A 25,855-nucleotide genomic window follows, 5' to 3' on the forward strand; every position below is an offset into this window, starting at 1 on the left:
CTCATCCATGGACACTAATGACCTTTGGCCCATTGTACTCGCTCTGCTGTCCTTGATATTGTCCACTTCCCAATATAGTAGGTGAGTTGAAAAAATACTGTCATCAGATTCTCATCACTTCTGCCTGTCTGTCTGTTATAGGCTCAGTTATGTCCTCCCAAATTCGTATGGTGAAGCTCTGACTCCCATTACCTCCAAATGTGACTATATTTGGAGACAGGACGTTTAAAGAAACAATTAACATGAGGTCATTGGGGTGGGCCCTAATCCAAAATGACTGCTGTCCTTATAAGAAGAGGAGATTAAGACATAGATGCTCACAGAGGGAAGACCATGTGAGGATACAAGGAGAAGATGGCCATCTGCAAGCCAGTGAGAAAGGCCCTAGAAGGAAACCAATCCTGATGACACCTTAACATTGGACTTCCAGCCTCCAGAACTGAGACGGTAAATTTCTGTTGTTTTAGCCTCCAGTTGATGGCACTTCGCTGTGGCAGCCCTAGAAGACTAATACACTCCCTGTAAGTACTTGGAAATACCTAACATTTGTGAACAACAGTTAAAATATTTAAAAAGAAGCATGTTTGTAGCTATTTTCTTTTGGATTCCCTACAATAACTCTGTAAGGATTTTATAGATAGGAGAACTGAGGTTTAAGAGAGAATTTCCTTCATCTTGTGCAGCACAAAAACAAACAAACAAAAAACAGCCCAGCTGACCCAGGGAACCGAGCTGGCTGTTGCTCCTCCAGCTAGGACTAGCCTAGCAATTCCCTTTTATGAAAAACACCTACTTCAATGTAAAAATCCTGGGCATCTCTTCCCTCCACATGTCACTATTGTACATGGAACATTTATAGAAATAACCTGCAAGAGTTGGATTCCTACTGCTTCTTATTCTATACACTGTTGCCTGAATTCATACTTCTCACTGCTTATAAACCTGAATCTCAGCTATAAATCTCCTCAGTGACAGACCTGAACATGCAGAACACACATTCATAAAGACAAGATGTCAAAGTCTCCAGCCATGCTCACTCAGCGGACTGAAGGGAAAATTAAAGCTGGACTGTATGTGGAAATCCAAGTGTGGGATGATTAATGGGAGTGTTCATGTGCCTGAGCATTCCAGGTTACCAGAGGAGTGTGCTATACGCACCCCCAGAAGAAACAGGGCTGCCCAGACGCACCCTGCAGGGGACCACTTAAAAGGGCTGCCCACTCATTCTAGAATGTCAGAACCTTAAAGACAAATACTGCCTGCTTCCCTCCATTCAAATACTATTTTTCCCTACTTCACTCCTATGATTTTGTGTGTGTTTTTTGTTTGGTTAGGTTTTTTTTAGATTTTATTTATTTGTTTGGGAGTGAGAAAAAGAGAGAAAAAGCACAAGCCAGGGGGAGAGGCAGAGGGAGAGGGAGAAGCAGACTCTCTGCTGAGCAGGGAGCCCGATGATGTGATGATGCTGGGCTCCATCCCAAGACCCTGGGATCATGACCTCAACCAAAGGCAGACATTTTACCCACTGAGCCACCCAGGCGCCCCAACCCCCATGTTTTATACATGATTAAAAAAAAAAAAGAAAACAAAACAGGGCAGCCTGGGTGGCTCAGCGGTTTAGTGCTGCCTTCGGCCCAGAGTATGATCCTGGAGTCCTGGAATCGAGTCCCACATCGGGCTCCTTGCATGGAGCCTGTTTCTCCCTCTGCCTGTGTCTCTGCCTCTCTCTCTCTCTCGGTGTGTATCTCATGAATAAATAAACAAAAATCTTTTTAAAAAAACAGTTTTATTGATAGTATAAAATAACCTGCACATATTTGAAGTGTATGACTTGATGAACTTTGATCTTTGTGAACATTTCTGAAACTCTCACTATGATCAAGGTAATAAACATGATCATCACTTCCAAGCATCCTAGTCTCCTTAGTAATCCTTCCTTCCTGCCCTCCTCCCACCCCTTCCTAGGTAATCACTGATCTGTTTTTGTCACTATACATTAGTTTGCATTTTACAGTAGTGGAAACATAGTGAGTACTCCTTTTGTCTGGCTGCTTTCATTCAGCATAATTACTTTGAAATCCATCCATAGTGTTGCATATACCAACAGATCATTCCTTTGATTTGTGAGCAGTATTTCATTGTGTGGATATGCCATAATTTATTTAATCGTTCATCTGCTACAGGACATTTGGGTTATTTCCAGTTTGGGACTAATACAATAAAGCTGCTGTGAATATTCATGTTCAAGTCTTAGAGTGGACTATGCTTTTACTTCTCTTGAATATGTAAATACCTAGAAGTGAAATGGCTAGATCATATAGTGGGTGTATTGTTAACTTTTAAGAAACTGTCAGACTATTTTCCAAAGTTACTGTACCTTTTTACATTCCCACCAGCAGTGTGGGAGAGTTTTAGTTTCCCCACATCCTTGCCAGCACTTGGTATGGTTCATTTTTGAAATGCTAGCTCCTCTCATATGTGTGTAGTAATTTCTCCTTGTGATTTTAGTTTGCATTTTCTAAATGACTAGTTATGTTGAGCATCTTTTCATGTCCTTCTTTTGCCAACTGTGTATCCTCTTTGGTAAAGTGTGCTCAAATCTCTGCCCATTTAAAAAAAATTGGATCATTTGCTTTCTTGTAATTGAGTTTTAAATGTTCTCAATACATCCCAGATCCACGTCCTTTGTTACATCTGTTTTGCATTTAATTCAGTATAATATATAAACAAGAAAAGCTCATTAGGAATAGCGAAACCACACTAGAAAATGAAATATACACCATTTATTCAAATATTATCATAATTATAAATCATACAAGCAAAAGCTGCATGTGCACATATTACTTTTAATCTCTCCCTAATGGCATTGATGGGACTCTTCAGCCACGTGGGCTGAAGGAAATCTCACCTTCCATGCATGTCCAGGTCTTCTTTATTTCTTGCTTCTTGTCGTTGGCTACTTTTCTGTTTCCACTCCTCTCTGACCCACTCCAACACATCAGGCAAATCTTGTGCAGGATCAGAAAGGACACCATAATTATCAGTCTTAAAGGCAAAGTCTTCATTAGTTGCTCCGGCTACCTTGGTTCTTCCTTTCAACTAATGTCAAGGAGGGGCAGATGCTTTGTGATGCTTGTTCTCTACCCACTACTAGAGGGTTCTTGTAGCTTTTTGCAGGAAAAGACCGATGTCTTGGTTTTGCGTTGCTGTAGAGAGTTTTCCCCTTGATTAAAAAATAACCCTCCGTTTGCTATCAAATACCCCTTCATGGAGGTACCAGCAAGGAGGTTTCTGCTTAACCCTCACTTCTGAGGGGGGCAACATCAGCCCCTTCTTTCCTCCTCCCCTTGGAGCCTGATAGACTATATGTCAAAAACATGTTCAGTGTCTGTCTCTCCCTAGTAAAACCCCATGAAGGCAGGCCTTCTGCTTATTTTCTTTATAGTTATGTTCTCAGCCCTTAGAACAGGACCTGCACATAGTAGGAGCTCACTATATATTTGTTGAATGAATGAATAAATGCATATAGCACAGTGACCAGCCTGAGCAGGTGGATGCAGGGCTGGGACCCAGAAGAATTCCCACTAAGACCACCTCGCTAATAAATATAGACAATACATGTAGGCCCCAGGTATCCCTGTGAACAAGGGGACGTTATAATGGAATAAGGTCACTGCTTCCCTGGAGACAGTTCTGCTGGGCCCTCACACAGAGGAGGGGATTATCTGTGTGCCCAATGAGGGTGGAGAGACTTCTGAGAGAAGGGGAGACTCTGAGAAGGAGGAATTTGTGAGATACACAAACTAGATAGAAGAAGAGTCTCTGAGTTGCTGCCAAGGGCCCAATCTGTCTAAGATCCTGGGAAATTGCAGTGTGTGCCTGTTGAGTCCACCATGTTCTTTCTCCTAGCCACACATTTTTTACCGGTGTACCACCATTTGATGAGTTACAAAGTGAACTTTTTTTTAAAGCCCAAAGTAATGAAAAAATTACAAATGATGTTGAGAAAGTCTCTAAACTCATGAACAAATTTAACCTTAGAGTGATTTTTTTAAAATATTTTATTTATTTATATATTTATTTATTTCAGAGAGAGAGAACATGGCAGCAGGAGGGAAAGGAAGAAAGTATCTGAAGCAGACTCTGTGCTGAGCACAGAGCCTGATGCAGGGATCCATCCCCCAACTGTGAGACCATAACCTGAGCCAAAAGCAAAAGTCAGATGCTGAACCAACTGAACCACCCAGGCACCCCCTTAGCATGATTTTTAAAAATCCTTTAAATCCTATGGTTTCATTCTGTCCTCTTTTCCATGCCTAACTTCTCATTTCTCTTGTATCCTGGGCCATTCTGCCTTAAATCTCTCACTATTGTTTCACTCAACACACAGGAAATATGTCCTTTCTTGGTCCTCCACCCAGGTCTTCTTCACCACCTGTCCAAACCATAACAGGTTCCTAACTGGCCTACATCTCCCTCCAATTACATCCTCAGAGCTCACCTACATTATCACTGTATGCTGCCCTTTTGCCAGCTCCCCACTCATAGCCATTACCTAAAGGATGAAGCATCCTGATTACTATCCCACCTCAGTCTCCTCTCATAGGCACTGCTCTTCACAAACATCCTTTCACTATGAAAAGTCATGCACAACAAGCCACGGCTTCAGTGACAGGACTCTAATAAACAAAGGGTCATCAAATAAAGAAAGACATACACGTTGTGTCTTCATGGAAGCTAACAAAGGGTGCAGTGAAACAGTGGACAGGAGAAACTGGTTTTGATGGGGGTGGGGTTAGAGAAGATGTTTTTGAGGAAGGGACATTTGAGATGACACTTGGAGGATGATTAAGGAAGGACTAAAGGAAGAGATGTGCAAATCCCCAAGGTGAGGACACCTTGGCTTTGGGGGGGAATTATGGAAATCTGGGTGGTTGGAGTGTTGTCACTCAGGGGACAAAGACACAAGGTAGACTGTTGTGAGAAGCAGGGGTTAGGTCACACTGAGCCTTCTAGACTGTGATAAAGCTTATGAATCATTCTTGCAGCTGGCAAGAGGATACCTGAAAGCCAGGAGAACTTAGAAGGATTGTAGAAAGTGTGGCAAGAGCAGAGAAACAGAGGAAAGTGTGACAGTGAGACAGAAGAACAAAATGCCCCTGAGGTAGAATGAATAGGACAAAAAGGATGTGGTACTGGATTGCGTGTAGAGGGAGCAGAAAATGTTGGCAAGAAAAATGATGGCTCCCAGGTTTCAGACTGGTGAAAGGTGTCATTTTCTAGCACATGGATGAGACGCAAGAAGCACATTTGTGGAAGATGAGCCCAGCTCAGCTTCAAGCAGGACCCTGAAGGCCCCTTCCCGCTTGCCTCTTGTGATTTATTATAATCAGATTCACAGTTTCTACAACTCATATGGCAGTGAAATCACCTTCCAGAATGCATATGTGCTTTCTTTCAAATAAGATAAAATGCATCAGGGAGCAGAGAATATATCATATGGTCTTTTGAACAGCTCACACTGCCCGGGCCACAGGAGTTCCCACTCTGCTGTGCTAAGCCCTGCACATCACTATGCGACCTAGGAACTAATGACTGCACAATATTGGGATATATGAATTTTTAGCCTTCAAAACATTGTGAAGTGACAGTTAATTATCATTATTATTTTTTCAGAGAAAGGAAAAGCAACTTCAGAGCCCACTGTGTTTGAAATTATTGCCTTTTAATTTACCCTGACAAAACTCCCTGGGCTTTGGCAATAGTTACATGAAGCAGCTGTTCTGTGTAAAGATGCTTGTGCTAACCTCCTGCCCCAGGATTTCACAAAGGAAAAGGCATGACAATCCCATCCCTAACCCAAATCTCATTCAAAATTCTCAAGCTATGTCTTTTGCAAATGGTCTGAATTTGCCATTAACGTAAGTAAATTTCATTCAATTAAAACAAACTAGAGGAGCAACCAGGCCACATAGGAAGTGGTGGGAACAGTGGTAATTGAAGCTAATCATGAGATCATGTATTATAACTCCTCACTCTGCAGAACTTGATCCTGTGATAGGAGACACAACACTTGGCCACAGCCAAACAGCCCCAGGCAAGGTCCATGAGGCCTGGGGCTGGATGGAAAGACCCACAGAATGTGACATCTGTCCATGTCCCACCGCTGATGGACCTTCAGAGGAAGTATATCATTTAGCAATTTCATGGGTCACTCTAATGCCTCTGATAATTTCTCTTGAGCAGGAAGTCAGGGAGTAGGGGATGAAGGTGGTGGGAAAAGGCATCAAAACTACCATTACCATCAATGCAAGGAGAGGAAAGGTAACACTTATTAATTTCTTGCCACAATCCAGCCTCCTTCACATACATAAGCCTCTCTGTACCTGTTTCTTCCTCTGCAAAATGTGGACAATAGTATTCCTCTAATGATGGTTTGTTTGTTTGTGGAACAAATGAGCTACTACATATAGAACACTTAGAACCAAGCACAGCAGAAGTGCTCACTACATGTTAGCTTTTTTTTTTTTTTGACTTATTTATTCATGAGAGACACAGAGAAGCAGAGACACAGGCAGAGGGAGAAGAAGGCTTCCCATGGGGAGCCCAATGTGAGACTCGATCCCAGGACCCCAAGATCTCTACCCAAGCCAAAGGCAGAGCTCAACCACTGAGCCACCCAGGTGCCCCATGTTAGTTTTTATTATGAGGACTATCAGCATTGTCATCATCGTTATCATTACTATTTCTTGCCCCAAATAGATTCATTTATACCCATGTTTGCAGATGAGGAAACTGAGTTTGGGAGCACACCAGTCAACTGTGGTTCTGTTATGCTGCAGTAACAAACAACTCTCAAGTTCAAGTGGCTGACAACCACACAAGTTTATTTCTTACTCACATTACATATGGCTATGGTGGATTCCATCCAAAACCCAGGCTTAAGGAGCCACCCTTCTCTGAGATGTCACCATTCCCAAGGTAAAGGATAAACAAGGATGAGGGGGACCAAGCTTCTACTCAGAAGGGGCTCAGGTCACTTCCACTTATATCTTATTGGCCTCACTCAGTCACCCAACAAACCTAATGTTGACCGGACAAGGAGGATATCGTTTCCCCAGGCATGACGCTATAGAAAAGTGCAGCAATCACACAGCCTATAAGAGATTTTCAGTACCTCACCCAGGGTGGCACAGATTTCAAAAAGCTAGGATTTGAACCCGTGCCTGACTACGGCAAAAGTGTTTCTATGGTGCTGCCCGGCTCTACTTCCCTTTTCCCTTTTCCTCCTGCTCCACCATTTATCAGAATTATGTCTGTATATGGGTCGTCTAGCTTGTTCAGCCAGTTCAATCTCAGGATGGTGAGTTTGCCCAGGGTCACGAACCAGGAGAGCCAGGTCCAGGATAGAGTCCATTCTCTTCCAACTGTAGGGGCCTCATTTTCTGTGTCTTGCCCTGTAAGATGGGATAAGCCAATGCATTTCACTTCAAGCATTTACTACATGCCAAGACTTAGAATTTTGATTATCTTGATTCACTTCCCATGATTACGTCAAGGGATAAAATCACACAGACCATCACTATAACCCAGCCCATTAGTATATGGGTTTATAGCTATCTCAAGCTAACCCCAGAACTCATCTAACAAGTTGAACAATCACACACACAAGCTAGTTTTCTAAGATATGGAAATATATTTTGAAGTTCCCTTTCAGTATTGGATTCACAAACCAGAAGCCATATCGTCCACTGATGAATTATTTTTACCTCTGAGTTTTCATCAGTAAAGCATAATCCATCAGTCTGAATAGTCAGTGTTGGAACAAATTCTATTCCAGACATCTCTAGGGCCAGGGAACTTACACCAACCAGGAAAGCCTACTTCGGCCCCAACATTGCCTTCCTTGCTTGGTCTTCAACCTTGGGAATACAAAGGGCAAATCAAGTCCTTCTTATCCTGTCTTTGGTGCCAAGTGGCAGCAGCATCTCAACTGTCCCCACATTTCTGGCATTGAGCACAGGTACAACATGTGGCAGGCTCTCAGAAATGCTTGCTGTTGATTTGTGTTGGGGCTGAGTGGCAGTGGGGCTGTCATTTGGACTGTCTCTATAGCTGAGGTAAGGGCTGTGGCTTTTTCAAACTGGCTTTCCAGAGTTCAACAGCATCCTTACCTAAAAGGAAAAATATGAAAAAGATCAAGACAGTAAAGGGACACAAAGAGGATGGTAGGGAGGAGGGGAAGCGCCACAGACATAGAACAATGAGGGTAGAAAGAGACACTGTAAATGACAATTGCCGTCTGCTTCTGTGCTGCTTCTTACTAAAACCCCCTTCACTCTGCCTGAGAAATGAGCATTGAGAAGTTTCAATTTCACTCCCCACTCAGCACCTGAGGGAAGGCCCTATCCACCTGCCAGGGCCAAACAATCCCATGACGTCAGTAGTCCCTCCAACTCCCTCCCTCCTAAGGGAGAACCTGAGGCTAGTTAGCGAGGTGCCATCCTTGAGTGGCAGGTCAGATGGTTCACATCCCATCACTGGCCTCACAGGAATGTGACCAACTCACCCATAGCATCTTTGGTGTTCTTTTTTTTAATTTCTTAACCCATTAAGTCATGCCCTCCGGCCTCCCTTGCCTCGGCGGGTTGGAGAGGAGGCCTACCTCACCTGCAAAAGGGGATGGTTCTGATCTGACGAGAGTATTTCAAGATGAATGGGAGAAAACAGGGAATTAACAGAGAGGTTAAAAAAAAAAAGTGGAGATTTTTAAATGCAATCACATCCTTCATTTTAACTTATGATTTGCTGAAGGAATAGCCACAGTCAGCCATGTAAACATTAACCGGGTCACCAGGAGAGAGAGGCTCCGCAGGCGGCGCAGCACAGTTTCATCTCCACCCATCCTCTCCATCCCACCCTGTTCCAAGCTCTCTGAAGCTAGGCTGACGGGTCAGGCTCCTCCAGGTGTACAAAGTGACCCCAATGAAAGCCATCCCTCTCATAGCAGGGAAGCAGAGAAAAGAAGTGTTTCTCTTAGTTTTTCATCTGGGTTTCTTAACAGAGGGGAAAGAACTGCTTGTTATCATTTTCAAGTGGCTGATGGAGGATTTTTGGCTGAAGGGACTAGGCAAGGTGTAGGGAGCAGGGGGCAGGGAAGGGGGAAAACCTCACATGGAAGGGGCGCTAGGTCTCATCACCACACCCCCTGGCTGGCTCAACATACTGGGGGAGAGTGTTAAGTGTAGGTTTTATTATTATTTAGGTGTGGCAAAGCCAACAGATTAGGAGATGATTGCCTTTGAAAGACAGTTTGTGACAGTTCCCCATGGGACTCTCATGGAGAGGCACTAGGGGCAGGTGGGAGGCAGAAGGAGTAAGGCAGAAACTGGGCAAGAGTCTTTGTTGCCATTTCTGTGGGAAGGAAAGAATGAAGCAGGGCAGGCACGTTTAGGATTGGCTAATCTGAACAATTTCAGGGCTTGGAGCCATAGGGGCTGTCCCTTGCTGTCTGTACCTGGCCCTTTGGTGATCAAGACAAGAGGATAGTGGCCCAGAGTGTGAAAGCCCTGTAAGGTAGGTGGTAAGGGGACCTGGGCTTGGCTCATTTGCATGTGAAAGATGGACTCTCAGGTGAGTTGTTTACTCACTAGGTGTGGGCTAAACCTGGGAGGGGCAGTCTCTCCAGGATCACCACGTCCCCCTAGAAGTCAAAGCATCAAAATATAGAACATAGAAGATGTGGTTACTACAGAGAGGGAGGTATCTGATGAAGCCTACAAGATAATAAAATATGAACTGACCAAAACTTTACTGAAAATCCTAAATCAGTCTGCTTTTTCATGTAAAAATTTGCATTATCTTATTTGTCCTTCCCTTTCATGTCTCCTTAGCATGCAGAAATCCTGTGGTGGGAAGTCTAGGAAAACCACCGAGTTGTTTTTGTTGACATCGTGGAGAATGTGGAAAAGAGAAATCACCTCTGTGTGGGTACCAGTGCATCCATCCAGACTGAAATCCGTCTTGGTGCTAAATTGGCCTGCAGACAGGAGATATCTCCACTCTCCATAGAAGTATGGCCCCATCTGGGCTTCTCCTAAGGTTTGCTGGGATTCTGGAGTGACCGGTTTATCAGGTCAATGTGACAGCCTTCATCAGCTACACCACTTAACCCCTTTCTGAAAGAACGAGTCAGCAGAGTCCAGCAGACATCACGGCTGGAGGTGGAATGGCGCTGATGGCTTGTGCAGTGCCGCTTAAATGTGACAACCCCATGTGGAGAGCCCCAGATCGCTGCCTGGTGACTTCTCCACAGCCCCATCCTGTGCTTTTCTCCCCGCACGAAGAGCTCAGCTAATCCCAGGATGCCTTAGCCTGGCTTATTTGCCAAGTAAATACTAGAATCGAATGGCAGAGCTGTTCCTTGCTTTGCAGACAGAGGTGACCTGCAGTGGGGACCGAGTGTGCCAGCTGCCCTGCACCCTCCCACCTGCACTGGGTGGACTGTGAGGAGAGCTGCGTGCTGCCCCAGGGGGGCTCACTGAAGGCCTGGGTGGTGGCTCCTGAAAGTGTGGCCTTCCCACCCAGTTGCTGGAAGTAGACAGAGGCCCTTGTCTGCTCCAGAAAAAACAAGCCTTCATGTCACCTTTCCACACCCTCCCCAGCACCAGTAACCTCCCCTCCCCCCCACGGGCTGCCAGAAGAGCCCTGACCAATGCCATCCCGTTAGCAACTCCCGCTGTGAGCAAACCTCCACCCACTCTGGTCTTGGGGAAGCCTGTTTCAATGAGCATCATGCCGGAGCCGCCTCCCCTAACCACGTTCCCAGAGTGTAGGGGTTTCAGTGACGGCATTGGGTGGACATGGACTCAGGGGTCCATCCTGAGGAAGCGGAGCCCAGAGGAGCTGCAGATGAAGAGAAGGATGTCCCACGGGGCCAGGCCCGGCCTTCCCGGCCAGGAGCAGGGCTGTCTCAGGCAGCCAACACCCGCGTCCGCCCGCGGCCTTCCGGGCGCCCCGGCCCACTCCCATGTCGCCTGCACGGGGGTCGCCTGGAGTCGCTGTCAGAACAGCCCCTCATTTGCTGGTGGCCCTGTCAGTGTAGAGGCCCAGTGGCCCCTCCTGTCAGTCACCTTTGCCACATCACCCGAATTCTGCCGCAATGCTCCGTCACACAGTCACGTTTCTTCTCTCCCACTGCCGCTGTACTGGAAGGCCCTTTCTGCTATTGCTCTCCGTCTTTTCTTTTTCTTTCTTTTTTAAGATCTTATCGAGGGCGGCCCGGGTGGCTCGGCGGTTTAGCGCCACCTGCAGCCCAGGGCGTGATCCTGGAGACCCGGGATCGAGTCCCACGTCGGGCTCCCTGAACGGAGCCTGCTTCTCTCTGCCTTTTTCTCTCTCTCTCTCTGTCTGTCATGAATAAATAAATTTTTAAAATCTTTTTTTTTTAAGATTTTATTTATTTAAGAGGGAGCGAGAGCGAGCGAGCTGCGTGTGCGCACAAGGTGGGGGACGGACAGAGGAAAGGGAGAAGCAGACCCCCCCGAGCTCCATCCCAGGACCCGGAGATGAGGACCTGGGCCCCGGGCACCCTCCGTATTTTCTGTGTCTTCCCCAACAGAGCCGGTCCTTCCAATCCTAAATTCTAACTTGGCCCATTCCTCCTACTTAGAAGGAGCATTAACATAACCCGGTTTTGATTGCTCAGCCCAGCATGGAACTACTCTCTGCCATTGTATGCTTTCTCCGGAGGCATTTGGCTATCAAATCATTCATTTGTCGTCCTTTGATCGGTAATCCCCATCCCACCCCCTGTAGCTTCCTCATCCAAAGGAGGCCCAGGGTGGCTGGGGGACATTGCATTTAGAGAAAAGGACTCACTTCCTCCTCCTTCTTCTCTGCAGTGTCCCCGTTGACACAACAATCACTATTATATGAATAAGTGTATCAGGGGACCTGGGTGAAAAGTATGTCTTCTCAGACTTCCAAACTTCTGCCTCCGCTGTGTTCTGTGCCAGACTTGCCCTATTCCCCGTCTTCACTGGCCTGGCCCCTCTTGACTATATAAGTCCTATTTCATTTTAATACCCTGCATGGAAAGCCACCCCCCACCTGCTCCCAGCCAGTCACTGGGGCCCCATAAGAATTTGTCCAGGCCCTTAGGCCTTTTCAATCCACCTCTCATGGCTGTACCTGTGGCCTCACCTCTTCTGCTGGGCTGGGGGAGCTTTGAGGCCCGTGCTGTCTCAGCTGCCCTGAATCTCTAGAGCCTTCCCAGTACACTGAATACCTTTCCTCCGTTGCTGTGTATTGGGCCCATGGGTGGAGACAGAACAAGTGGTAACTATCAGTGTTATATGTGTGTGTGAGGGGATGTGGGGCAGTAAAGAGAGGGTAACTTAACAACTCTGTGCCTCAGTTTCTTCATCTGTAAAATAGGTATTAGGATGACAATATCTATGTCTATGTCAGAGAGGAGGTACTAGAATTAAAAGAGCTAATACAAGCATATCTCACTCAATTTCCTACTCTTTGCAGATATTACATTTTTTACAAGTTGAAGGTTTGTGGCAACCCTGCATTGAGCAAGGCTCAGTGCCATTTTTCTAACAGCATTTGCTTACTTCATGTCTTTGTGTCATATATTGGTAGTTCTCACATTATTTCAAACTTTTTCATTATTATTATGTTTGGTTTGGTGATCTGTGTCAGATGATGGTTTAGCATTTTTTAGCAATGAAGTATTTTTTAATTAAGGTATATACATTACTTTTAAGAGATTTTATTTTTAAGTAATCTCTATGCCAAAGGTGGAGCTTGAACTTAAAATCACGACATCAAGAGTCACATGTCCCACCGCCTGAGCCAGCCAGGCATCCCAAGGTATACACAGTATTTTTTTAGATATAATACCACTGCACACTTAACAGACCACGGTACAGTCTATACATAACTTATATATGCACTGAGAAACCAAAAAATTCATTGGACTCACTTTACTGCAATGTTCTCCTTATTGCAGTGGTCTGGAACCGAATCTGCAGATCTCCAGGGTACGCCTGTATGCATAAAGCACTTAAACCAATACCTGGAACTGACACCTAGTAAATGTTTAGTGAATGTTAACTGCCTTAGAAGGACAGATGAGACTTACATGAGCCAACTTTGACTCCTTAACATAATAAGGAGGGGTACGATATGTTATCCTAAAAATTTAAGACTCACTGATCATTTCAGTATTTGTTTTCTCAAACTTTAGAGTGCCCTCACCTCCCACTTCCCTTTTCTCCAATGGCCAAATGATCAAAAGTGGAATAGGGTGGACTAGGAGTGAGGGTAAAAGTAAAAACGGATTCAAAATAATGGAAAAGCTGGTTTGATCAGCCCCTGGGCTGTAGAGAATGTATAGAACAGAGTGGAGAATAGGATAAGCAAGACTCAGGCTGGAGTTCTCTTTTAATTCCAGCTCATAACCCAATATGTGTGTGTGTCTTCATAAGTTTCTTTATTCTTTTTAACCTCAGTGAACTCATATGTGAAATGGGGATAAGGAAGCTAGAATAACCTGTAAGGTATCTTTAATTCTACAAGAAATCCTATCATTCTAATTCCAAATGTAATGTCTGTATATGGTCATTATATGCTGGAAAAATAACTAAGGTTTTATTTCTTTTACTGGTAGTCTTGGAAGTTAGCAAGCTAGGAAAACAAAAGCAAAATAATAATAATAAATTTTTAAAGAAAGAAGAAAACACCAAAGACAAACCAAAATCAACCTTCACCAGAACTAGGAAGTATTTTCACATTATTTACAAAGCTGTTCTTATTTTTAAAATAAAAATACATATACTATTTTTATCATATCATATTTATATTATATTTAAAGTTCTATGTATCATAAATATGTATATATGATGGTTTTCATAATGGCTTCTCACCAGTACCTCATTTTAAATAGAAATCCTAACTCTGAGCATTATAAAAACCCCAGGCCCATTTTCCAGGAGGTAAGCCACTTAGAAGAGCCAGAGGTCTGAGAACAGTCTTCCCCTGGACGGTTCGCCCTGGGAGAAGCAATAGCAAATGGCAGTCAGTTCCTTAATGACTCAAGTTTTGAATTCTCACTCTTTTGGATCTAGTGCTGCTCAGTCTTTCTGTGGTTCTTTTTTACTGGGCAGATTCAGAGATGTGGGGATGTGCCTATGACAGACCAGGTTGGTGGGTCCTACAAAGTGCCTCTTATTGTATTATGCCTGCTGCCAAGAGCTCCCTGGGTTTCTCACTTCATTTCTCATTAATCCTCTCCAATCCCCCTGAGGTAGCTGGAGGGGCACAGTGCAATTAGCCTGGGCCTGGATTTATAGCTGGGGTTGGGGAGAAGGAAGTGACCATCACTCTGCCACCATTAGCAGCAAAGAAAGGACTATCTAGTCGGCCTTTTAAATCTCAGAGCACACAGCTGCGTCCTGGGAGCCACCAGGCTTCCCCTGCTGCCTGCCTGCTTGGATTATTCATGCAGAAATGGAGCTCCTGACTCAGGATCATGTGTGTGCCTCTGAGGCTAAATCAGATTCTGGTGTTGTATTACTTCCTAATCATTTAAAACAAAAAGTCTTTTGATTTTTTTAGCATTTAAACAAGGTCAACCACATTTTGATGTCCCCAGATGAGACAGAAGTGCATGTCTCTGAAATTTACCATGTTTAAGGATGTTTTATTTGGAAAGTTCTGAGCCTGCAAGGAATTCTTTTGGGAAAGTCTCTCCCAGCTAGTAAGCTGTAGGAATTGTAGCTACAAATCTTGACCGCAATTTTTTAAAATTGCAGTAAAATATATTTAACATAAAATTTACCATTTTAACCATTTCAAATGTTCAGTGGCATTCACATTCTTGTGCAACTGTTACCACCATCTATCTCCAGAACTCTTTCATCTTGCAAAACTAAAACTTGGTCCCCATTAAGCCCCAACTCGCCATTCCTCCCTGACCCTAACAACCACCATTGTATTTTCTGTCTCTATGAACTGGACTCCTCTAGGTACCCCATGTGAGTCGAATCATACAGAATTTGTTGTTTTGCAACTGACTTACTTCACTTAACATAATGCTCTTCAGGTTCATCCATATTGTATCCTATGTCAGAATTTCTTTCCTTTTAATCCAAATAATATTCCATTGTATGGATAGACCACATTTGTTCATCTACTTATCTATTAATGGACATTTTCATTGCTTCTTTTGCAGATTTATTTATTTACATTTTAGCAAGTATCCATTACCCTTAGAAATGAGGGTTCTTTTTTTCTCTTGCAAATTTATTTTTTTTTAAATATTTATTTATTTATTTTTTATGATAGTCACAGAGAGAGAGAGAGAGGCAGAGACACGGGCAGAGGGAGAAGCAGGCTCCATGCACTGGGAGCCTGATGTGGGATTCGATCCCGGGTCTCCAGGATCACGCCCTGGGCCAAAGGCAGGCGCCAAACCGCTGCGCCACCCAGGGATCCCTCTCTTGCAAATTTAAATTAGATATTTCCCAATTAGTCTTATTTCCTTTCAAATGAAAATTTTGTTCCAGTTTTGTTTTTCCTTCACTTTGATTAAAAAAAAAGATTGAATTCAAACTGCATTAGTAAGTTGGATTAATACTTTAAAATGACTTACAAAAGTCTTTGGATTTTTCATCTAACCAACCCATGAAACCCTCTCCTTATTTCTACCACCAGCAGCTATGTAGAAGCTGGGTCAAGATTAAAATCTACAGGCCCATTGGGGAAGTTCTTTAAATAATTGAGATAAAATGTGAGAAAAGTCTGACCAAGGATGTATATGATGGAGACAGGAGGGGTGGGGCTGATGTGAGAGGAGTTTGAAGATTAGGGAGTTAGCTGACAGTGGAAATGAGAAAAAGACTGAATCCAAGACAGCTCATCTGTGGGCACAAGGAACCAGACATTCTAGTTGATTAGAAGTTTATAAAAGAGGATTAAGCAGAGTCCTAATAAGCCTCTAAACTAAGTATATGCTTCATAGAGCATATTGATCCTAGGGCTTTCTGGATAAAATCAAATAGCTGGATTTTGTGGCTTTCATTTTGGCTGCTAAGAGTCTTCTTTTTCTCCTTGATATTTCCACTTGATATTGCTACTGTTCTCAAAATGGGTAGAATTGCCAAATAACTGAAAGTCAGGTGGTTATGGTACTTACTCTCTGTTCTGTTCTGTATATTACATGTTGTTTTCTGTCTTCAAATTCGTCCTAGATTCTCCACTTATTTTATACACAATTATTCATAGCACAATATATAGCATACAATTTTCTGCCTTTATAAAGAAAGTGTTCTGTGAATGGAGGCTTTACTACAAAGCTAATGAAGCTAAATCTTCAGGCTTCCTCACTTACTTGAACCTTTCCAAAGCACTGAAAGAAGCCCTAGCAGTTTTGAAATTGTAGTTTTGTATTATTTTTTTAATGAGAGTCTGCAGGTTTTATAAATTCTAAGCCCTTCAAAATCTGGACCTGTCCTGTCTATGAGTAAGAGTTGAGCTGGAAAGCCAGGTGCTTAAAACAGCTTTCTCAAGTATTTCTAAGGGTTTTTCCCATCTGACAAATGGGGGAAACCTTTACCTTGGAGTCAATGCTTCCATCTCCTACCACTCCCCCCACACACACACTACACCCCCATTTCCCTTTCTAAATCTTTTCTACTGTGTATAGAGCATTTTCAGAAACAGATTTCCTCAGCAAAAGTGAAACAACAAAATGAGACAATTGCTTCTGTTGAGATGAGAACCTGATGTTGGATTGTTAAGTTTTGCTCAATTTTTCCTAACATCACCTCAATTCCAGTTGTCCTTTTAAGTTGGCCTGGCAAACTGGGTAGGGAGTCAGCCCTGGCACCCCACTCATCCTTGTCCTTTGCACACATGCATGCATCACCCTGACAGAGCCACACGTGTGCTGCTCTCAATCCATAAGGATAAATCAAATCACTCTATGCAGAGAGAAATTGGGTCCTGAGCAGCAAGCCTATGGATAATCCATGTGCATTTTTAATGTCCTTTTCTCCCTTTTAACATCATCCTTCTATCCAGACACCCTCCCATCCTTGGAACAATGGGAAACAAAGGCCCCTTCCCCTTGGCCCTGTTAGCTGCCTCCCAGCAGTTGGGCTCTAAAAGAGACAGTGGAGAGAGCAGCTGGCAGGGGGATCAAGTGCTGGGGTGGGCGGGGGAGGCAGAGAAATACCCCTTCCCACCACCCCATGAGACAAAGGCTGGATTTTGGTAACAGATCACCATAATCACTGCCTTCAGAAAGAAAGAAGGGCAAACAATAAAAATCTATATTTTCAATAAATAAAACACGACCAGATTCACTTGGGGAAGGTGAAATAATGAGTGGGTTTGTAAAGTGATGTGCTTCTCTTGTACAGCTCTCTGAAATTGCTCTGAGTTGCCCCAGTGAAATGAGGCCCTGGTGTTGATTTTCAGAGTTAGCGTTGTGTTACTTACCCCAGTGTTAACTCCTGGAGACTCCAAACTTTTCTATATCCAAAAACTGAACAGATGTGAGGAGGAAGAGAGAGGCCCCCACATCAGGGAAGTCTTTGCCCCAACTCATCCCTAACACATGAGAATCTCCTGACCTCTATACACTTTCTATCGAAGACTCTCTGAGCAAGGGGAGGAGCATAGAGAGTCCTACTTTGTCATGTGCCATTAATAAAGTACACTGTACCCAGCCAAAAAATAATTGAACAGATATGGTTTTTCTTAGGAAAAAAGCAGCAACATTCAACTGTTTTATAACTTTGAAAATTTTAATTAAAATATGATACATAGAATGCACAAGTTGAAAATATACAGTTTAATAGATATTTACAAAATTAATACACTAAAGAAACCAGAATAGTATACAGAAATGTGACCAAGAAAGAGAACCCAGAGCCCTTCCCTGTCCCTTTCCTACTCACTTCCTCCCTCCCTACCACCCAAGCTAACCCTAATCCTAACACCTAATAAAATTTGCCTCTTTTTAAATTTTATCTAGGTGGAGCCATACATTGTGAATTCTTTTATTTCTGATGTATTTTGCTCACATTGCATTTGTGAGATTTTTGCATGATTTGCACGTAGCAGTAGTTTGTTCACTTTTGTGAATATATAGTATTCCATTTACTTTTCGTTCTACCATTGATGGAAATCTGAATCATTTCAAGTCCTTTCAAAGCATTCTTAGCCACATCTTTGGGAACATAAATAAGCATTTTGGAGGAATATTTCTAGAAATGAGATTACCAGATCATAGATTATCTTTATTTTATTTTAAGATTTTATTCATTTATTCGTGAGAGACAGAGAGAGAGAGGAAGAGGGAGAAGCAGGCTCCTCGCAGGGAGTCCCATCAGGACTTGAACCCGGGACTCCGGGATCATGCCCCAAGCAGAAGACAGATGCTCAACCACTGAGCCACCCAGGAGTCCCTAGATTATCTTTAAATTCAGCTTTAGTTGAAACTGAAAATCAACCAAACCAACTCATTATTCAGTGAGTTTTTGTGAAACAGTATCAAAAGCATAGCACTCTTTTTGACTTTGAAGGAAATATAAAAAGAAAGAGGCCCTACCCTCGAAGAGTAACAATATTGTCAAGGATCACTTTTGAGAGAATAAGGAGATACTACAATTTACTTGACTGAGCATCAAATTGACATTATTGTTACCAATTGACATCATAGAACCAAAATCATAGGTACAAACACTTAGGTCTCTTTCCTCCTTACAATAGTGAGGAAATGGTCTCTGCAGGAAAGTACAGGCATGGGTTCATTGAGTTAATCCCTTTTCTGATATTAACACTGGTAAGCCCCAAAGGCATTTATTCTTTCACTCTGCTCTTTTTCTGATTTTGATTCTCACCCCACATGTAGAAGGCCAAAATACCAATAGACTAGGAAAACTGAAAAAAAAACAAAAAACAAAAAACAAAAAACCAGAGATTTCTTCTATGGAAATTTCAGTCAAGTTATCTGAATCAACTCTCCTTGTGAAAATAACTAACATTATAGATTAAATACTAAAAGCACCTCTTTAACAACATGAAATAACTAACAAAATAGTAAGGAATTACCAGGCCAAAGCCTATGACAAAAGGGAAACTCAGAAACAAACAAGAGAGCCGAAGCTAAATAAAATAAAATAAAATAAATAAAATAAAATAAAATAATAAAATAAAATAAAATAAAATAAAATAAAATAAAATAAAATAAAATAAAGAGAGCCGAAGCTGCTTCTGCCCTAGGTCCTTTACCAAGCTGGGCACACCTGGGCTTCAGTTTTGGCAGCTTTGAAGGAAAAGGACCCAGAAGTCAAGGCCCAGGGCTGACTCAAAGTGGGAAGTCTAATGCCTTCTGGTATTAGAATTACCCAAATCTTACCAGAATCTAAGGATACTTCCTCCACAGAAGTTGGGACTTCAGATGTCTATGGCCTCAGGGTAAATATAAAACAGAAATAAGGGCAGCGACAGTAGCTCAGCGGTTTAGCTCCGCCTTCAGCCCAGAGCCGGATCCTGGAGACCCAGGATCCAGTCCCACGTCGGGCTCCCTGCATGGAGTCTGCTTCTCCCTCTGACTGTGTCTCTGCCTCTTTCTCTGGGTGTGTCTCTCATGAATAAATAAATAAAATCTTTAAAAAAAAAAAAAACAGAAATAAAACCTCTTCTACTTTCTGCCTCTCAGAAACCACAGGTAAGAGTGCCTCAGTACTAAGCAAAGCAAAAGAAAAAAGAGAAGAAAAACAGTAAGCGCTTTAAGAATTTGTGATTGCAAGCTGACTCTCATAAGGATGTGCATCATGGCCTCATGTTACCTACATGGTACAGAAAACCTTATACCATGAATTTATTTTAATATGGGCCCAAACTGGTAGTGCCTGGGATGCCTGCCTGGGAGAATCAATCACAAATTCTTTTATGGGTAAATGTTTCTTCAGCATAGGTCCATAAACACTTTTATAGGGACAATGAGCAGTACACAGTCAAAAATAGCCAAGCACACAAGGAAACAAAACATCATAAACAAAAAACAACTAAAACAATAAAGAGAGCAAATATGCCTTTAATATTTAGATATTGGAATTATCAAACAACTATATTTCCTGTGTTTAAAGAAATAAAACAGGCTTGAAAATATCTGCAAGCATCAAGAATCTATAAAAATTACTCAGTATATCTGAAAAAGAACCAAATAGAACTTCTAGCAATACAAAACACGGTCCAAAATTTTAAATCCCTTTGGTAGGTTTAACAGCAGATTGACACAACTAAAGAGAGAATGGTTAGATTTCATAAAATCCAAGACACCATAAGGTGCATCATTATCTCATGAACATTAAGAAATAAAAAGAAATGTCTCCAATTAAACTATAGCATAATCTTTTCTTCTCTCAGAATTTTTAATTTACACTTCTTGGAAGAGCTTAGACATTCTTTAAAAACCTATATTGAAATATCACATTTGTGCAAGCATAAAAAGGAAAATGTGATCGAAATAAACTAGTTAAAAATGGTCCTAGAAATTTTTTGCAGCCAGACTCTGATTCTTCTGGGTCATTTTAACTCAATTTTTGACTGTTGTTTTTCTCAAACTTGTGATGCAGCATATCTTAGAAAGTGCCCCATGATTCTTTATAGGGTCTTCTCCCAAGTCCTCAAGACCTATTCTGCAAGTTTTGATTCATGATTACCAGAAATGATCAATTTATAAAATGTTTTCCACTGAAATTCAATTCCATGGAAAGGCTTTAGACAATGCCTGGGACTCATATTTCTTTCTTTCTCAGATTGTTCTTTTTTGTTCATTGAAACATTAATATCCTGCAATGGTCCAGTTAATGCCACTAAGAATAACAACCATGTTCACACCTAGACAGTGGCAGTGATTACAAACCATCAACGGTAACATGCAGTCCTGTTTCGGGATGTAAAAATGTGAAGAAGAAAAAAAAGTGTGGATCTTAAAATGAATAAAATATGGTAGATGAGGTCTTGCTCACAAATTTTTGGCATCTCCTTACAGCCAGTCCTGTGGGGCTTTGAGACCCTTGTGTCTTATAACCCCTCCTCCCCCTTCTTACCTCCTTGGCTCCACCTTGATAAGGGGAAGCTGTGTCCGGCTGTGCAGTAGAAACACAGCCCTCCTGCTCCCTCCTTGCTTTCCCCCACCTCCCCTCCTGCTCCCCCTGTCATGGCTTCCAGCCATCTGGTCTCCCTGCTGTTGCCACTGTCTGAGCTTTATTCTCTTAGACCCTGTAGCCAATGTTCACTTTCTACTTCCTCTGTTAACAACAATAATGCCTCCTAACCCAAGCTAGTACCTTCCCCTGGTCCCCAATATGCCTGCCAGTGTTGGAACACATCTCAGTGTCAGGAGACACCATGTAGCACTGCTCAGACTCTCCTAGGAGCCAGGCCTCCTTTAGGTACTTACTTTGTGAAGCTTCACTAGCTCCTTAGTACTAAAGGCAAGAGTTAATGCAAGACAAACATTTTATCAAGTGGTAGTCATGACCTGAATGTCTTTTGGCCAACAAACATTTCTTAAATTTCTGTTTTCAGGCCTTGTGAGTAGAGCTCCTAAATGGACCCTTCAGAGTTGAGTCGCCTTGTCCTGGTCCTCCAGGAATGTTCATTAGAGTGTACCCCCAACTGTGAGAACAGTGCATAATGGTACTAAGGGGTTTTTAAAGTCCTTGGACAGTGTTTAAAACAGCACATTGAAATTTTAATAATGTATTTGGTAGATCTGATAGAAATAATTCCAAATGGCGTTTCAGTTGTCATTTTTCCCCTCTTACAACTGATTCAGGCTTCAGTTGTCAACATGGGACAGTTATCGTCTCACCTTATTACAGATCCTGTGGAAATAGGATGCCAAATGAGCCTCCTTTGTATAGAATTATGTAAAACATTTATCATAAATGTGCAGAAATTTGCTTTTACATATCATTTACATATTATTTCTTCTATTCTTAATTGAGTCAAGGGAAGCATGGTTTTCCTATTGGCCAGTCTTTTCAGAAATAAAACATTGGCTTGCAAACTTTCCCTCTCCAACCCCCATGAGCCTATGAGAGCTTTCTTGGCCATGAACTCATGAAGTTTGATGGGGTCACATGAAAGAATAATTTAAGGTCTACGTATTAGTTTTTTACTCTCACTGTAACAAATTACCTCAAACCTGGTGGCTTAAGAACACAAATGTATTCTTTTACATTTCTGATGGTCAGAAGTCTGACACAGTTCTCACTGGGCTAAAATCAAGGTGACAACAGGGCTGCATCCATTCTGGAGGCTCAAAGGGAAATCCACTTCCCTGACTTTTCTGGCTTCTACAGCTCTCTGACTTTCCTCTTGCTTCAGAGCCAGCAATGTTGCATCTTTGATGGTTCTTCCACAGCTACGTCGCCCTCTGACTCTCCCCTCCACTTTTAAGGGTCCTCATGATTATGTTGGGCCCACGTAGATATTCCAAGATAATCTCCCTATCTCCAGGTCAGTTTTTGGCAACCCTAATTCCATCTGCAAACTTAATTCACCTTTGCCACGAAATAGAATGCATTCATAGGTTCTAGGGATTAGGACATGGGTCTCTCTGGGAGGCCATTATTCTGCTTCCCTCCATATGGATAAAATGGGAACTGGCAGACATGAAGAAAAGCAAGAGCATCCACCTGAGAATTGCTTCCCGGCCCAGGTGCACACATAGGAAAGAGCTAGAGAAGAATTCTTCTTGTGTGTATTTGCTGACCATCAAGAACCTATTCGTGACAGGAGTTGGCTTGTCACTGTCCGTGACCTGAGTTTGTGACAAGAGCCTCCAGGCCCTCTTGCCTCCGGAGGGAGGGAGAACATAGCTCTCACAGCAGCTGAGCCAGCTCCAGTGGGCCGCAAGCGTCCAGCATGGTTTAAATGCAGAGAATTTCCCCTGGAGCTCAAAGGGACTAGCTAGCTATCAGGGTTGGGGAGAATTTTTGAAACTGGAAAGGTGAAAATTTGACAAGTTCTCCTTTATCATTCAAATTCTGCTCCAATTGAGTGACTTACCATGTTGCCTCCATGCCACCCTGCTCGCTGTTGAGAGGATGTGGCAACTCTGTTTTGCAGTCTGCATAAAGTGAGGTAGAGTCACAGAGAAGACACCTTGCACCTTGCTAGCTTAAGCAAAGAAGGATTTATTTAGGGTTTTTCATGGTTTACAGGATTGGTGGGAAAGCAGAGGAAACAGACCAGAGGCCCAGCTTCTAGGAACGACACCCAAAACCACACTATAGAACTGGCCACCAGAGTTGCTGCAGCTGCTGCTGCTCTTGGGGGGCTGCTCACTGATCCAGGAGTCCAACCCCAGAGTCATAGTCCCCGGGGCTACTCACCGCTGCCTCACTAGGAAGCTGCCTTCAGGGAATCAGAAAGCCGCACCACAGCTGCTGAAAGTGGAACTGTGACCTTGACCACTCTAAATTCACACCCCAAACTGCATGCCTCGTGTCCAGCCCCCTGTTGCACTTAGCTCAGCTCTGAAGTCAGATGTTCCAGGAGGGAAGCTGTTTGGCAGAAGCCAACCACATCTGGACTCAGGCCAGAAGAAGGTGGGGGGTGGGGAAGGAGAGCTCTCAGGAGAGCGCTGGGGGAGATGGTAATCAGCCCATGATGCCCAACGTCATCCGCAGTGAGTCAGCGAGAGGGCGGACGAGGTTTAGCTCCAGAAGCCCCGATAGGTCCACTACAGAAGGCGATGCCCCTGCAGGACGACCATCAGAATGGAATCTGAACCAAGACTGCAAAGTGCATGCCGCCTCATCCTCTTTTTCTGCTTTACGTCCTTTCTTTTTTAATAGCACTTCCTAAGCTTGTGTTGGCTTAATGTTTGAGTTGGCTCCTGTTTTAGCTGAACTAGTTCGCTCATTCCGGCTTTGCGGCCGCCCCAACGATACATGTACATATTTTGCCTGCGTATGGCTATCTTTTCCTTTTTTCCTTGAGGGAAAATATATCAGCATAGAGTCCATGGCATCAATCCAGATAAAACAGCACAGCAGAATGGCCACCACCGGCGGAGCTCTCTGGGTGACTCATGGGAATTGGGAATTAATGACCAAATGTAAACAGTGGAGGGGTGCCAACTGAGGCCCTCTTCTAGCAAACAGTCTCCTGTGGCATGTGAGAAAAAAAAGGCTGGGAAAAGCCCAGCTGTGGGCGCCTTGCCATCCCTTGCTGCTAGCTTACTGCCAGTGTTACTCGGGGTGCAGTGATGTCTGCTTTTTAGAAACAGCCTTTTCTTGCTTGTTTTTTCTACTGACCTCCTCTGATTGGGAGTCACCTATGAGATACAGGCGTCCTCCATCAGTCAGGGCTCAGGCCTATTTGCCATGTTGCAGAAGTGTTCCCAAACTCACCACCAGGGGCTCAGTGCCAGTGAGAGAGGAACTCAGGGGCGTTCCTAAAGCTTGCTGCCTTTTGCTTCCACATACATAACAGCGAGTCCTTTGCTGACCTCACCTGACCAAGATCAAAGGTGGATGATACATACGGATGGATAATAGAGGAGAGGTGTAGCTAGAGATGATAGAGATGATGATGATGATGATGATGATGTGAAGATGTCACCACATCAGCTCTTTGGGGAGCCTGAACAATCACACAGTGTGGGCCACCAGGCCTCTCCTTTTCAGCTCTGGCTTCTGTAGAAGCTGCTGCTCAGAAGCTGCTGGAGGCATCAGCGACCTCGCAGGGTTGCTGCGGCTATTTCCCTCCCCGCCAGGGCCCCGTGTCTGAGCGTTCCCACAACCGAGCACCCCCAGTACACCTGCACACACAATATTCCCTTTAAGTCTCAGAGCCCAAAGCAGCCCTGTGTCCTGGGCAAAAGCAGAGTGCTACTTTTCCCAAGTCTGTCACCCTTTTTCAACTGAGCCCTGAAGCAAGGTGGCATATGCCCAGAGTCTTGCAAAGAGCTTTCTGAAAGTTCCCTTGCAGCCTCTCTTTGCTGGGCCTGTGTGAGCTCTCAGCCAGGGTGGTTCCTCGAGTCCTTCTCAACAGAGTTCCTCCCCACCAACTCCCACCTACTATACCTACAGGTCTGTGTACATGGGTCCTCCAGCTATTGAGCATGCTCATGTGTGCTAGCATGTCAGAAAGCATAGTCCGGGCTAAACCAGAAGCCCCCACATTTGCCTGGATGGAAGAGACTAAAAGGTCAGAGACTCTGGGCAGGCTGGGGGAGCAGGGGAGGAGCTGGTGTGGAGAGGCTGGGAGAAGAGCTTGCCTTAGGCTGCCATATTCAGTTTGCAACTCTGCTAGACTCCAATGCCATGCTCCTCCATTCCCTCCACTGCCCAATAGCTTTTCTAAATCCCAATAAGACCCGTGTCTGGGTCTGGGACCGTGATACCTGGTGGCTGAGGTGGAGGCTCTGAGTTCAGCTACAGACTCAAGCGGGTCAGGAGTGTTTACAGGACCCATTTACCCTGCTCCAATGGGGGTGATGAAGGAATACACACACCTCTGCAGGTCCCAATATGCCAGAGGACAATCACTGGACCCAAATTGAAGACCGGAGCCAGCCCAGGAGACACTGACGCTGAATAGGGCTTAAACACCATTGAGGGCATTCTCTTTCATGGGTATTGCTGAGACGACAGATCAGAAAAGGCAAGATGCAGATGGAAACCTTTGCTTTGGCAAGTGGGGATTTTGTATTTTTCTGGAAGGTTGCATTGAATATAAGCCCATTGTAAGTCTCAAGTGTGGTACGAGTACACGAACCCAGAAAAAGTTCTAGACTTGACAGAGTTGC

At 43.7% G+C, this 25,855-nt stretch overlaps 1 protein-coding gene and 1 long non-coding RNA gene across 3 annotated transcripts; one reads left to right on the forward strand and one right to left on the reverse strand.

Moving 5' to 3' along the window:
• The first annotated feature begins 278 nt into the window (after positions 1–278).
• LOC112660869 (uncharacterized) lies at positions 279–11,440 on the forward strand. Of its 2 annotated transcripts, none has more exons than XM_025448580.3 (2): positions 279–447; positions 9,894–11,440. In XM_025448580.3, exon 2 carries the CDS (start codon positions 10,639–10,641, stop codon positions 11,260–11,262), a length of 624 nt encoding a protein of 207 aa, XP_025304365.1. In that variant the 5' UTR covers positions 279–447; positions 9,894–10,638; the 3' UTR covers positions 11,263–11,440. The 2 variants fall into 2 exon arrangements, with proteins under 2 accessions (XP_025304365.1, XP_025304364.1); XM_025448579.3 differs by having other exon boundaries at positions 287–521.
• LOC118354590 (uncharacterized) lies at positions 6,875–20,107 on the reverse strand. The gene is made up of 3 exons (XR_004815401.2): positions 19,439–20,107; positions 7,866–8,174; positions 6,875–7,457 (listed from the first exon to the last, which is right to left on the reverse strand). It is a non-coding gene; the product is annotated as an uncharacterized LOC118354590 (long non-coding RNA).
• Positions 20,108–25,855: the final 5,748 nt, after the last annotated feature.

This window comes from Canis lupus, chromosome 4, assembly GCF_003254725.2.
Source record: "Canis lupus dingo isolate Sandy chromosome 4, ASM325472v2, whole genome shotgun sequence".
Classification (NCBI taxonomy): domain Eukaryota; kingdom Metazoa; phylum Chordata; class Mammalia; order Carnivora; family Canidae; genus Canis; species Canis lupus.